The 12,153-nt window shown below is 38.0% G+C and overlaps 2 protein-coding genes across 3 annotated transcripts; one reads left to right on the top strand and one right to left on the bottom strand.

Moving 5' to 3' along the window:
- Positions 1 to 775: 775 nt before the first annotated feature.
- On the bottom strand, positions 776 to 4,629 carry tmco1 (transmembrane and coiled-coil domains 1). The gene is made up of 7 exons (XM_015004312.2): positions 4,409 to 4,629; positions 3,271 to 3,348; positions 3,128 to 3,187; positions 2,867 to 2,913; positions 2,692 to 2,759; positions 2,430 to 2,574; positions 776 to 1,179 (listed from the first exon to the last, which is right to left on the bottom strand). The coding sequence occupies exons 1-7, from the start codon at positions 4,476 to 4,478 to the stop codon at positions 1,081 to 1,083; spliced, it is 567 nt and encodes a 188-aa protein (XP_014859798.1). The 5' UTR covers positions 4,479 to 4,629; the 3' UTR covers positions 776 to 1,080.
- A 1,328-nt stretch (positions 4,630 to 5,957) lies between these two features.
- uck2a (uridine-cytidine kinase 2a) lies at positions 5,958 to 12,134 on the top strand. 2 transcript variants are annotated; one of them, XM_088005116.1, is made up of 7 exons: positions 5,958 to 6,108; positions 7,878 to 8,037; positions 8,165 to 8,261; positions 8,419 to 8,561; positions 9,626 to 9,723; positions 9,816 to 9,864; positions 10,302 to 12,134. In XM_088005116.1, the coding sequence occupies exons 1-7, from the start codon at positions 6,007 to 6,009 to the stop codon at positions 10,421 to 10,423; spliced, it is 771 nt and encodes a 256-aa protein (XP_087861242.1). In that variant the 5' UTR covers positions 5,958 to 6,006; the 3' UTR covers positions 10,424 to 12,134. The 2 variants fall into 2 exon arrangements, with proteins under 2 accessions (XP_087861242.1, XP_014859794.1); XM_015004308.2 differs by having other exon boundaries at positions 5,959 to 6,108; positions 10,279 to 12,134.
- Positions 12,135 to 12,153: the final 19 nt, after the last annotated feature.

The following is a 12,153-nucleotide window of genomic DNA, read 5'->3' as shown; positions in this document are numbered from 1 at the left end:
TGGCAAGTTATACAAGATTATAAAACCAGTTGGTCAGTCTCCAAGAATATAATCAAAGAGCACATAATGATTAATCAACTTTTAAGAAATCTTCTAAGTATCATTTTATTAGTAATGTACAGTATAATGTGTTTTATGAAACCAAACAGCTAACCTCAGGCAAAAACACTCAGACACCACTGTCATTTTTAAAAATTAATGCAAAACTGAAAATAGGCTTCTAATTAGATTCATTATGAAATAAAACATGTGACTTTGGGGACAATTCCCTTTTGACAGATGAGACTAAAGTGGAAATGTTTGGCCACAGTTGATAACCAAGCACAGCACATCAGGACAAACATTAGGAAGGTGATTGATGTTTGTGTAAGTAATGAGTGTGGGATTAGTGTTACGTTTTATGTTCTGTTAAGGAAAACACTGAACAGATGGAAGTAGTGCTGGTGTTTACCTTCACCTGCTCTATCAGTTGCTGTTCTGCGAGAACAGCAACTGATACAAGTTGCTGTACCAACTTGATAAAGAAACTTGATAAATGTTCTTTATCAAGTTGCTGTGATAAAGAACATTTGAGAACTTTTTTTCTGCCATGGTTCTTTTAAAGAAATAATTTCATTTCAGGCGGAGCATACTGGTCCGTTAACACAAATGTAAAATTATTTTTCTTTGGATATGACTGTGAAAATTCCAAAAGTTGAAAACATTTTTTGGACATATTTAACTTGTCATTCACATCTAAACGGGATGCAAATAAAGAAAGCAGAAAAATATGACATATAATTGTAAAACTTTTATTAATATGCAATTTACTCAAAATAGAGATGATGACATTCAATAATACTGAAAGGCGTTCAGATGTTATTGTGTCAATAAAAGATTAAAATCTCAGACCGGTCCATGTTGTGAGGTGAACACGGTGTGAACTGAAGTTCTTTTCTATTTTCTCCTCTACTTTTAAGTTAAATATTACAAAACACAACAAGAAATCAAACAACGTAGTAGCTGAAACAGGCAAGACATTCGCTTCAGCACAAACAGTTCCATCAATGCTTTGTTGGGGGCGCCATGGTGACTTGACGGTTAGGAAAACTTGGCTGCTTGGGGTGGAGGTCCCAGGAACCCCCCTGCCTGCTTGGTGGCGGCTCTGGAGGGGGCAAGTCCGAGCATTTTCTGAATGTTCTGAAAGGAGGACAGACAGAAAAATCTGTTTTTCACAATCAGGTAAAAAGTGATGGCTGTTCACAGGTTAATTGACCAGACTGTGGAATTTATAGTATTTAACTTAACCACAAAATATCTAATTTCACATTATTTGTCATAATAAATATTTGGCAGTAAGTACTGCATATTTTGGCTATAAGTTTATTCCTCTGACTTACTAATTTGATCTGGGAATCATGTCTGATGAACAGCTGTTTAAAAGAGACTCCACTGCCTGGAGAACGATGAGTCAGGTTTGATGATGTATTGAAATATATAACAAAATAAATAATCTGATTGCATACTAGTTTGTAACTGACTTTTTATTTCTCACTTCTTTTAAGCTGTAAATAAATCGACAAACCTTGAAATTATTTTACATTTGATATTCAGAAACTCTGCAAAACATTCAAAGTTGGTTATTCTTAATATATGCTATTACAAATTAAAAGTCAGTTGATATTTGAATTAGGAAGCAGTTTCCAATGGAAACCAAATCCTAACATGTCTGGTTTTCCTGTGGTCAACAAAATTCACATCAAATGACCCAAAACTAACAGTCAACATGATGAGAGTTACTGAAGCTTAGAAGCAGTGGAGTTTCTTTTCACTGTCGCAACTTCACTGGCTTATTCAGGGTCAAAGGTTGAAATAAATGAATATTGACTTGAAGATGAAGGTCAAAGGACATACGAGGCTGATGTAGAGATGAACTCTGTTAAACTCACACCAGCTCCTTCTTGATGATGCAGCAATGTCACTGATCCAGGTGTTTTCAGGACAGTCTGCTGCTGATAGCTGCACTTCGTCCACAGTCATCATGACCAAGCTCTTTTAACGATGACACCAATCTCGTTCTGAATCCAACATTTTTAGATTTGGTTTTTATGTCTGATGCACTGATCACAGTTTTCTGGCTGAACAACAATCTTTAAAAAAGCCGATTTTGGCTGATACCAGTTTTATTTCTTTGAAATGTCTCTAAATATAGCGACAGAGTTGGCAACATGGGAGTGTTGTAAATATTGATTTTTTTCGGTATAAATATTGGATATAGACATCGGAGCATCCCTAGTGATCCATGTTGGTTTGTCACACCTTTACCTGTGCTGATCCACTGGCATAAAGTCAGGGGATCGATTTGTGCCATGACAACCACTCAGCAAGTAACAGAAAATGTTTAAAAGTAAGAAAGTGTTTTTCTGGATTATCAAAAACGCAATAATTACCTGTCTGATAGACATGGTGCAGAGGATGTAGAGGAAGATAAAGGAGCAGTCAGTGTAGTCTTCGCCCAGCAGGTTACGGTGCGACAGCCCCTGAATGTAGGACAGCGGCACAAATGGCAGCTTGGCCACAACCCTTCCATCAAAACTGCCAAGAAGAAAAACAACAAGGTGTTTTAGTTTGTTTATTGCACTTAATTAGAAAATTTGTATATTGTTTCATTTCTAAATAGTTATTTCCGTTTTGATCAAAAGTGGAGCTTACATGGAGTTGAACATGCCCATCAAAGCTGTGAAGCAGAAGCCAATTGCGAACATGGACTTCATGCGCACCTAGGAACAAGCACACTTATGAAAAACAATATTGGACTAAAACTACAGGATCCATGTTGAAGAATTATTCAATAAGACAAGGACAGGTTGGCTGTCATAGGCCTCACCATGGACAGGTCTCTGTTGTTGTTCTTCAGCTTCTCTTCCTGTCTTTCTGTAACAGAACACGGTTTATTTTAGAGCTTCACAGTGCTCTGGGATACGCCATCACATAACGTAATCACACAGAGTGTTGTAGAGTGTCTTAAGTTTTTCGTATCATGTAAAGCACTTTAATTACATATAGAAATGATGGGAACATAGTGATAGTTACAGGAAATCAATGCCATTTGTGAACTGGTTCCCATGACAATTCGTTGGCTTCTTACCGATTTTCTTCTTCTGCTGGCGTCCTGCAGACTCGGTAATGGTTTCTTTTTTCTTTTCAACTGAAAGCAGAAAAACAAAAGTAAAGAACCATCTATAGATGCCAATCTCGTCAGATAATGGCGACCAGCCCTGGAGCACTTACGCTTTTTGCTTTGTTTTTCCACCTCAGCCTTTAGCCTCTTGTACTTTTCAGTTCGATATACTAAAACCCAGGTGATCCCTGCCAACAGAGTAGAATATGTACAAATGTCAAACTGTATTCTCTTTCTTCCAATAAATGATCACTGAACAGTAGATATCTACTTTATCATATACATATTTATAAGGATTCTTCTAGTTCACTAAGCCTTTGTCTAGTGTTTTGAACTGATCTCAATGTCTAACTAATCAATGTATTGCACATATTTCTGGCTATTTCACAAAATATAAAAATAATCTACATTTTATTTCAATGTTGATATGCATATTACATATTATGTTGCTGTCCACTTTTTCCAGTTTCCAGTTTGATTTACTGTAGATTTTAATTTCATCTACTGGTCCTATATCTGGCGCCAGACCATCATACCTTGACACGCCCGTCACAGGTTCGAGTCCGGCTTGTTGACCTTTTCAGCATATCTCTCATAACCCATGTTCCTGTTATTTTACTTTCAAAGGCCAAAGAACAACAAAGAACTATCACTTTTATTATTATTTTTTGTGGGTATCTGCGTACTTCTAATTCTCTCTCTTTTGCAGCTTTGCACGGAGAATTTCCAATTGAGCAAATAAAGAATTCTATTCCGTATATGAACTATAATATATGGTTGTTAATTCGTCTTTAACCAGCAGGGTGTGCTCTGTTCACATAAATCCTACGAAAAAACCGAATTGCGAGTCAAGCAGCTGAACGGATTCTACAAAAGATGAATGGAGTCATGCCTGCACTTATTGGTAAGCCATTAAAAACTGAGAAGAAGCCATATTTAACAAACTATCAACATATTCAAATAGATGTTAAAGCATTAAAATTTTTATATTTACTAAAGCTCTGTGAGACTTTTGTTTTGAAATACAAACCGGAACCACAAGGTGGTAGCCATTAGCCTTGTCGGCTAGTTTAAATTCAAGCCTCATTACTGACTGTAGGTCCAGAAAACATTAGAAATCACCCATCATACCAAGGTTTATATAATTTCCCCGCCCAAACTCTTACAAGAACAATATATATTTATACAGGGTCGTGTCTCTGAACACCGTTAAACACGTCAGCTAGCTTAACGAGGATTTCCACCCACCTTCTGCTAACAGCGCCGTACAGACAGAAATAAAGACGATCAGAATGGTGTCTGCAAACATGGTACTCATGGTGGTTTTCCGGCTGACGGAGCCGCTTCACAGAACAAAGGCCAGACACAAGTTAAACCCTGAGCGGCTCCTTCTCTCCACTGAGCTTCATAGAGCTCTGTCAGCATTACACATAGGTCATACAGCTGAGAAACACTTCCGGTTTATTCACGCTTACGAACACGCGCACAAACACAAAACAGAAAACCTTTTCGGCCAAGAACTTGTCTATTTTTAGTAATATTATGTTACAGATAAACACAAAGTAGCGCATAACTGTGAAATGGAAAGACAATGGGAATTTCTTAAATTGTATTTTTTACAAATAATGATCTAAAAGGCCAGGCAAGCATTTCAGTCCCTTTCACTTTGAGGAAGGATTAAAAGTGATTTTTCTTTCACTCAGTTGTTACTGATTGCTGTGTTTTGGCATAAGTCCATTAGTTTTGAGACAAACTAATTGACTTCTCAGTCAGGGTTACTGCTTACTCCTTGTCAAGAATTTTAATTGAATTCAATCTCCTTAAAAGCCTTATGATAAGATATGATAAGGCTATCATATCATTAGATATGATAGCCTTATCATATCTGATGATTAATGCAACTATGGCTTTGTGATGATGAAAGATAAAATATCTCTTCAGCTTTCTAGGAGAAAACTGTGAGGTTCTACATCAAAACTCACTGATATATATATATATATATATATATATATATATATATATATATATATATATATATATATATATATATATATATATATATATATATATATATATATATATATATATATATAAAATTTGCAGTATTTGCAGCTACTGCAGATTTTAACTGTACTGTCTGTCTCTTCATAGAATCTACATCTGGTTTAGCTGCAGCACCTGGAGGGTTGTTGCTACCAACAACTTACGTTCTCCTTCTGTCTTTCAGTCCTTAACCCTATATCTCTCCAACACTGAGCTTTATTATTATTATTATTATTATTATTATTATTATTATTATTATTATTATTGTTATTATTATTATTATTATTATTATTATTATTATTATTATTGTTGTTGTTGTTGTTGTTGTTGTTATTGACATTGAGAGTACTCCTGGATCAAAGCTTATGTTTTCCTCTTCTTTTTGAGTGCAGTCTTTATCTTCTTGGCTGCTCACACTGAGCCTTGTTCTGCTGGAGGTTTCTTCTGGTTAAAGGGAAGTTTTCCTTTCAACTACCACCACATGTATTATTATCAATATGAGGGATTGCTGCAAAGTCAATGTCTCTGTGCGGTCTACTGGGTTTTCTACAACCATTTTAACAACCAATTTGAAAATTAAACTGAACTTGTTGATAATAGGATCAAGTTGGAATGAAGTGACCTGACTAGGAGTCGTCTTTTTTTGTAAAGTGTCTCGATATATATAAACTGAATTGAACTCCCTCCCATTTCCTGTGATCTGACGTCACTATCCTCCTCCTCACCGTCACCGTGATGAAATAGGAGAAGTGCGCGCGCGCACACACCGGCATGCACAGACCGCATCGGCCGGCAGATGAAGCATGCCGGGAGACAGCGAGACAAAGCCGGGTGACCCGGGCCAGCGTGACAGGCACCGGCAGCCGTTCCTGATCGGTGTGGCCGGCGGCACGGCCAGCGGAAAGGTTGGCATTTCCATCACAACAGCCGAATATGCTCTTTGTTGACGTTGTGATCAACAAAGATCACGTTGTGATCGATTCTTATTTTTTGTTTGCTTGCTTCCCTTAATTATTTTTTCTATGCTTTGCATCATCCTTAAAGGTGTTGCTTGATTAGTAACATAGAAGGGTAATTTGCAAGGTATATATATAAAAAAAACATGAACAAAGAGAATGAGCAGATTTCAGTTTATCAGCAGCAGCTGTGCAGAGGCTGCAGATTCAGTCAAATCAGAATAAACTACAACACATATCTCTCCAGGGAGTAAAATGTGTTACTTTAGAATAAAATGGAGGGATTTTGTTGCAGTGTTTATTATGGGATCATATATTCCTTCTTCTTGTTTCTCATGGATCTACATGCACCATTTCTGTTCTTCCTCCTCATAGCTTTATTCCCAAAGTCTACAGAATGTTGAAGCTTACAAGTCTTTCAGAGTCCATTCTTCTATAGAAAAGAAAAAGTTGCTTTGGTGCATGGCTGTGTTGCAGAAAAAATATTGCGGATTTTATTTCATTTTATGCCCTTGTTATCTATGCTTTCAAAAAAGTTGTAAGTTGTAGTCGATTCAATCGGCAAAACTTTATTTGTGGTTGAACATTCAGTTGTTGGTGGTTTCTGTTTCCTGATGTCATGCGCCACTGTCTGAAAGTAACCGTTCACAGAAACACCTGTTTCCATGTTATTCAAATGGGGGTTGAACTGTGTTTCTTCTTATTGTTTGTCTGTGAGCTGCAAAGATGGCCAAAGTTGCATTTTATATCAAACAATGTCAACTATGGATTTATTTAATGCTTGTTAAGATGCATTTATCTATTTTATGCACTGAACATAGGCAAAAAGTTTACTCTTCTCCCCTCTCCCCCATCTTGTAATGTTACCAGATTTGACATTGTTTTAAAGCTTTGTTGACATTAAGGGTATCAAGGAAAGTGCTTTTTTATAACCTGCTAATGTGGAAAGTTTCATAATTCTTAACTAAAAAAAATTATGGACATTACAGGAGAGGGTGTAGTACAGACAGGGCGATTGTGTGTTAGTGGGAAGCTTTATTGTATTGCAATCTGAAAGTTGTGGGTTGGATTCCAGCATCCTCCTGTCACATGCCGATGTGTCCTTTGGCAAGGCACTTAGCCTCCATTTACTGATCTACATATTAGTAAATGAGGTCAGTAGATATTTTTTTAAATGTTGTGACCAGCTCAGATGGAATTTTATGTGACTGGAGGTACAGTGTGTAGAAGTTTAACCTAGGAAGGGGTAGTCTGGCTGTCTGGCTCAGCTCTTCTGAAGTAATTTTGTACACCATGAATTGTTTGAGAACAATCAACTGTTTCCATGACATACTTCAACATAGCATGGACCTATACTCTAATTGGTCAATGGCCAGGGAACTCCATAGCGATCACACTACTTTCAGTCATTCGCACACTGATGGTGGTAAGGTAGTACATTGTAGTCACAGTAGTCTAACAAAAGCAAGGTTACTATGCCAGCACCATCACTACCGGACCAGCACCATCACTACCGGACCAGCAGCAGGTGAAGTGTCTTGCCCAAGTAGACAACGACTGAGACAGACTGTACAGGGGTTTGAACCGGTAATCCATGGGTTACAGGACAAACTCCTACCAGCATCCCAACCTTTGCTCTCTGGGCTATGACAGAAAACTCAGAGTGCAGGCTGTGACTCTGATAATTCTGCTTGGTGTTTATGTTCTCGTTTGGCCAGTCATCAGTGTGCAACAAAATCATGGAGCTGCTGGGCCAGAACGAGATCGACCACCACCAGCGCCAAGTGGCCATCCTCAGTCAGGACAGCTTCTACAAGGTCCTGACCCCAGAGCACAAGGCCAAGGCACTCAAGGGCCAGTTCAACTTTGACCACCCAGGTATTGCAGTGGTCTTCACCTCTTCATTAAAAGGAAAGATTCGAAAGTTTTTCACCCTAACAGATGGTTTATTCAACTGCGTTTGAGAAGTTATACTTTTACTATTTTGTTCTTTCATTCGGTCTAGATGCATTTGACAATGACCTTATAATTGAGACCCTTTGGGACATCAAAGAAGGAAAAACTGTCCACATTCCTGTTTATGACTTTGTCTCCCATTCCAGGTGAGTCTTTTCTTGACCTTACAATCCTACAACTCTGATAGCTTGTGTGAACTCGGGTAAAGGTAAAAATCTCAAAGCAGACCTTATATCTCATATGGACATAGTGAGACATAGCAGAAATGGCTTTAGTGCTTTGTATTTGCTTTCTGTCCATCAGGAAGGAAGAGACGGTCACAGTGTACCCTGCCGATGTGGTGCTGTTCGAAGGCATCTTGATGTTCTACTCTCAGGAGATTCGAGACCTTTTCCAAATGAAACTGTTTGTGGATACGGATGCAGACACACGTCTGTCGCGCAGAGGTGATGTCATATTCTTAAAATGAAAAGATGCTTAACTAAAGGTGCTTGGGCTGTTTTTTTAATGTTTTGGGAGCCCCTTATTCCAGTATGGCTGGAATAAGGACACACTGGCCTTTTCCCAGAAAATACACTTAATGACCCTCTAGTACTGAATTGAACAGCAGTTGCTTTCAGAACTTCCTTAGTTCTTCTTGTCTATTTTCAAGAAGGTGTATCATACAGTTGCTGCAAATATGTCTCTGTTTCTTGTTTTTAGCTGTTTGGAATGGCATCTGGTGAAGTCTTATGCTACCATGACCTTTTTTGGACTTGAATGTGTTGTATTGTCAGAAATGGTTTTCTGCTCAACCAGTCTCCCTATTCTCCTCTGACATCAGCAATGCATTTTCACCCACATATTGCCCTCTGAACATTTCCTTCTTTCAAATTGGTTCTCGGAAGCTTGGAGAAAACACTTTTTTTCCCTTTGTCTCTCTTATTTAAAGTGTTACTCTAAGTCTTTATTGTCCAGACGGCTAGAAGCACTAGAATTAGGGACCGTTACCAGTGTTTGTAACAGAAAACACAATGCTTGGTACGTATATTTGGGTGTTTCTGGTTTTTGAAGTTTGTAGACACAAACCAGATCCAGGTTTAATTAGAATTAACAGTTCTAACGTGCAAACCAAAGTGTGTCCTGCAAGATGCAGTCATTTCCCTTGAACGTTCTCACATTGTGTCATGTTGTAGCTGTTTAGGAGTTTAAAAGTTGTGTTGGCAGTGGTCACTGGATTGTACAATGCTTTGCATCAATTTTCTAGAGAAATCTTTCCAATAACATGTAGTGAATGGACATAGTTACTCACAGCGACTGTGTTTATGCTAATGTTTGCTGGAAAATTACCCTTTTTTTTAATTTCAAGGCCTCGAGGTTTATTTAAGCACAACCATGACCGGTAGTGTGGATTTATAATAATTTATTCAATTCCTCAAATTGGCATTTTGGTGTTTTGCACTGGATGTTTGGTCATGCTAAGTATTCCTGCAGTTAGCTTGGTGGAAAATCTTCTCTGTGTGTCTCTCAGTGCTGAGGGACATTAGTGAACGCGGCAGGGACCTGGAGAGCATTCTAGCCCAATACATCAACTTTGTGAAACCTGCGTTTGAGGAGTTCTGCCTGCCAGTGAGTGTGAATTCTGCTCCTGCCATTTGCATTCTATGACCATGAATATGGACCACAACCTTCCTCTCTCTGTTTTTCCCCTTGCTGTTCAGACCAAGAAGTACGCTGACGTGATAATTCCTAGAGGAGTTGATAACACCGGTGAGTACTTTGTGTTTTACCAAGAACTTGGATTGGTAACACTTCACTAGACTCAACAGGGATATCTTGCTGGATGCAGCTGTGTTTACCGTTTATCTCTGAGCTCACATTTTTTGTCTCTGGGAGCTAAAGAAGCAAGATTAGGGACAAAACAGCATTGTCTGGGCTGAGAAACAGGGCATCTGTAACTCAACAGGTGAAGACAACAGGATTTCTAACTTTCTGTCTGAATGAATTTTACCAACATGCACCTGTTATTCTCCACATACAACTGTTTTGATAAAGAAATGCTGTACCTTCTAAAGATTTCATAGCCCTCACTCCTCACTTGTTTTCTATCCGTCATGTTTCAACTGCAAACTTTAGTGGCGCCAGTCAGTGACATGCGCCTCTTGTATTTTTCTCTGACTACAGTTGCCATTAACTTGATTGTCCAGCACATCCAGGACATCCTGAACGGCGGCCTGACCAAACGACCCGACGGGTGGATCAATGGATACGGGTTTATGAAGCAGCAGCAGCCCGGCGTGGAGTCCAGCAGCCGGCCCCACTGACCTGAAACCACGTCAGTCTCTAAGTGCTCTTCTTCTTCAGTGCTGAGGATCAGCAGTTAGAAACTGTAAAGGTCTTCCAGCGGTCTGATTCTCCTCTGACTAAAGACATATAGAGAATTTGATTTAAGCTTTTTTTTCTGATTCCAGTTTCCTCCTTTAGGTTTGAACTTTATGATCCAATTTCAGTTTGATTCAGGGCCAGAGCTGCTTGCCATTACAACAGAAACAGACTTGAATGTGATGTATAATCAGAAATGGTTTTCTGCTCAACCAGTCTCCCTATTCTCCTCTGACATCAGCAACGCATTTTCACCTACACATTGCCCTCTGAACATTTCCTTCTTTCAAATTGGTTCTCGGATGTTTGGAGCAAACACTTGGTTGTTGTTTTTTTTTTTTTTGTCTCTCTTATTGTTGTCTTTCTTCACTTGACCCTTTCTGGGAAACAAATATGTCCATATATGCAAGTTAAAGTTGAAATTAGTTGGTTTTATTGTTGCATTTGTTTTGCTTTACCTGTTAAAATGAATTTTGAGACAAAGGAACCAGTTTCCCCCTCAGGTCCTCTGATTTAACCAGGACCATTGCGTCTGAAACACAGATGGTTTTTGTCTTTACTTTATGGACCAGCTGCAGATGTTTAGTTCAATATGATCTGGACTCATTCACAATTAGAGCAATTCATTTGCTTCCATATTCTGATGCAGACAGATGATTTTTTATTATTATTATTAAAAGGTACAGGCATTAAGTTTAATATGTCTAATGTGGAAAGTGTTGCTGTAAATGTTCTTATACTTTTGTATAGAACTTTTTCTGATCTTCTCAGGTACTCTGCTGCTCTTTCTCTTCAGGTTATTTTTTGTTTTACTGTTGAACTGAGTGACATGTCACCTGTTAAAGCTCTCACGTTTTCACAAACATTACAGTCAAACTCACTTGGGCTAAGTTGCAGTAGTCAGTCAAATTAAGTTATTTTCATTATTGAGAATGCTTTAAACGCTGCTTGAAAAACTATGAAGCGTACAGAAAAAGGGTTGACCCCAAGTCTCTCTTCTTTCTTTTTTATAATTCTTGTTGGAATAAACTAAAGGAAATGCTGTATGCTTTATGGGGGTAACTGTTCCAGGCAGAAATAGATTTCTGGCTTCTTTGAGGTCTGAACTGGAAAGTCTGATTTAGACCAACACTTCCTCTCCATTATTTTTCCTCTAACTTTTGCATAAAAGTTAAATATATGCTGCAGGTTCTTTGAATATGTAGGAGTTACAAGAATGTCTCCCTTTTATTTATCAAAACATGTCAAACATTTATCTAATTTCTTTCTTCTTATTTTTTTATTGAACTAAAACAACCGGTGAAAAATAATGGGAGTTCTTGACCAGGTTCAGAGAAAAATCATATTAAGTGAAAAAAGTTCAGATAGTAGTATTAACAAACTGTTACAAGAAGTTGTAACATTACCAGAATAATGTCATAATATTAGAAGAGTTAAGTATTCATTTTCAGAATTCAACAAAAAAAATTAAGATGAGGAATGATCAGTTGTTCATTTTGCAAATAAGGAAATTATTTAATCATTTAACACACCAGCATCACCTGATCAGCATCAGGACTTTGAAACAATTGTGCAAACGACAGCGCTGCCTCGCTGGTCACATCAGATTTTGATGAGTATTGAAGATATTTTTTTCTCAATAAAACAACTCAATATTACCACTTTCTCCTGTAACGT

The sequence above is a fragment of the Poecilia mexicana genome, unplaced genomic scaffold, assembly GCF_051168715.1.
Source record: "Poecilia mexicana isolate PSO_F unplaced genomic scaffold, ASM5116871v1 scaffold_4, whole genome shotgun sequence".
NCBI lineage: Eukaryota > Metazoa > Chordata > Actinopteri > Cyprinodontiformes > Poeciliidae > Poecilia > Poecilia mexicana.
This window is presented reverse-complemented; position numbering and strand designations above follow the sequence as displayed.

Coding starts and splice junctions, on each gene's coding strand:
- tmco1 (XM_015004312.2), bottom strand. CDS start 4,478: ATGAGTACCATGTTTGCAGACACCATTCTGATCGTCTTTATTTCTGTC. Junction 2,760..2,866: donor ACAACAGAGACCTGTCCATG/GTGAGGCCTATG, acceptor GCTTGTTCCTAG/GTGCGCATGAAGTCCATGTT. Junction 1,180..2,429: donor GCACCATGTCTATCAGACAG/GTAATTATTGCG, acceptor TCCTCCTTTCAG/AACATTCAGAAAATGCTCGG.
- uck2a (XM_015004308.2), top strand. CDS start 6,007: ATGCCGGGAGACAGCGAGACAAAGCCGGGTGACCCGGGCCAGCGTGAC. Junction 9,724..9,815: donor TTGAGGAGTTCTGCCTGCCA/GTGAGTGTGAAT, acceptor CTTGCTGTTCAG/ACCAAGAAGTACGCTGACGT. Junction 9,865..10,278: donor TAGAGGAGTTGATAACACCG/GTGAGTACTTTG, acceptor CTCTGACTACAG/TTGCCATTAACTTGATTGTC.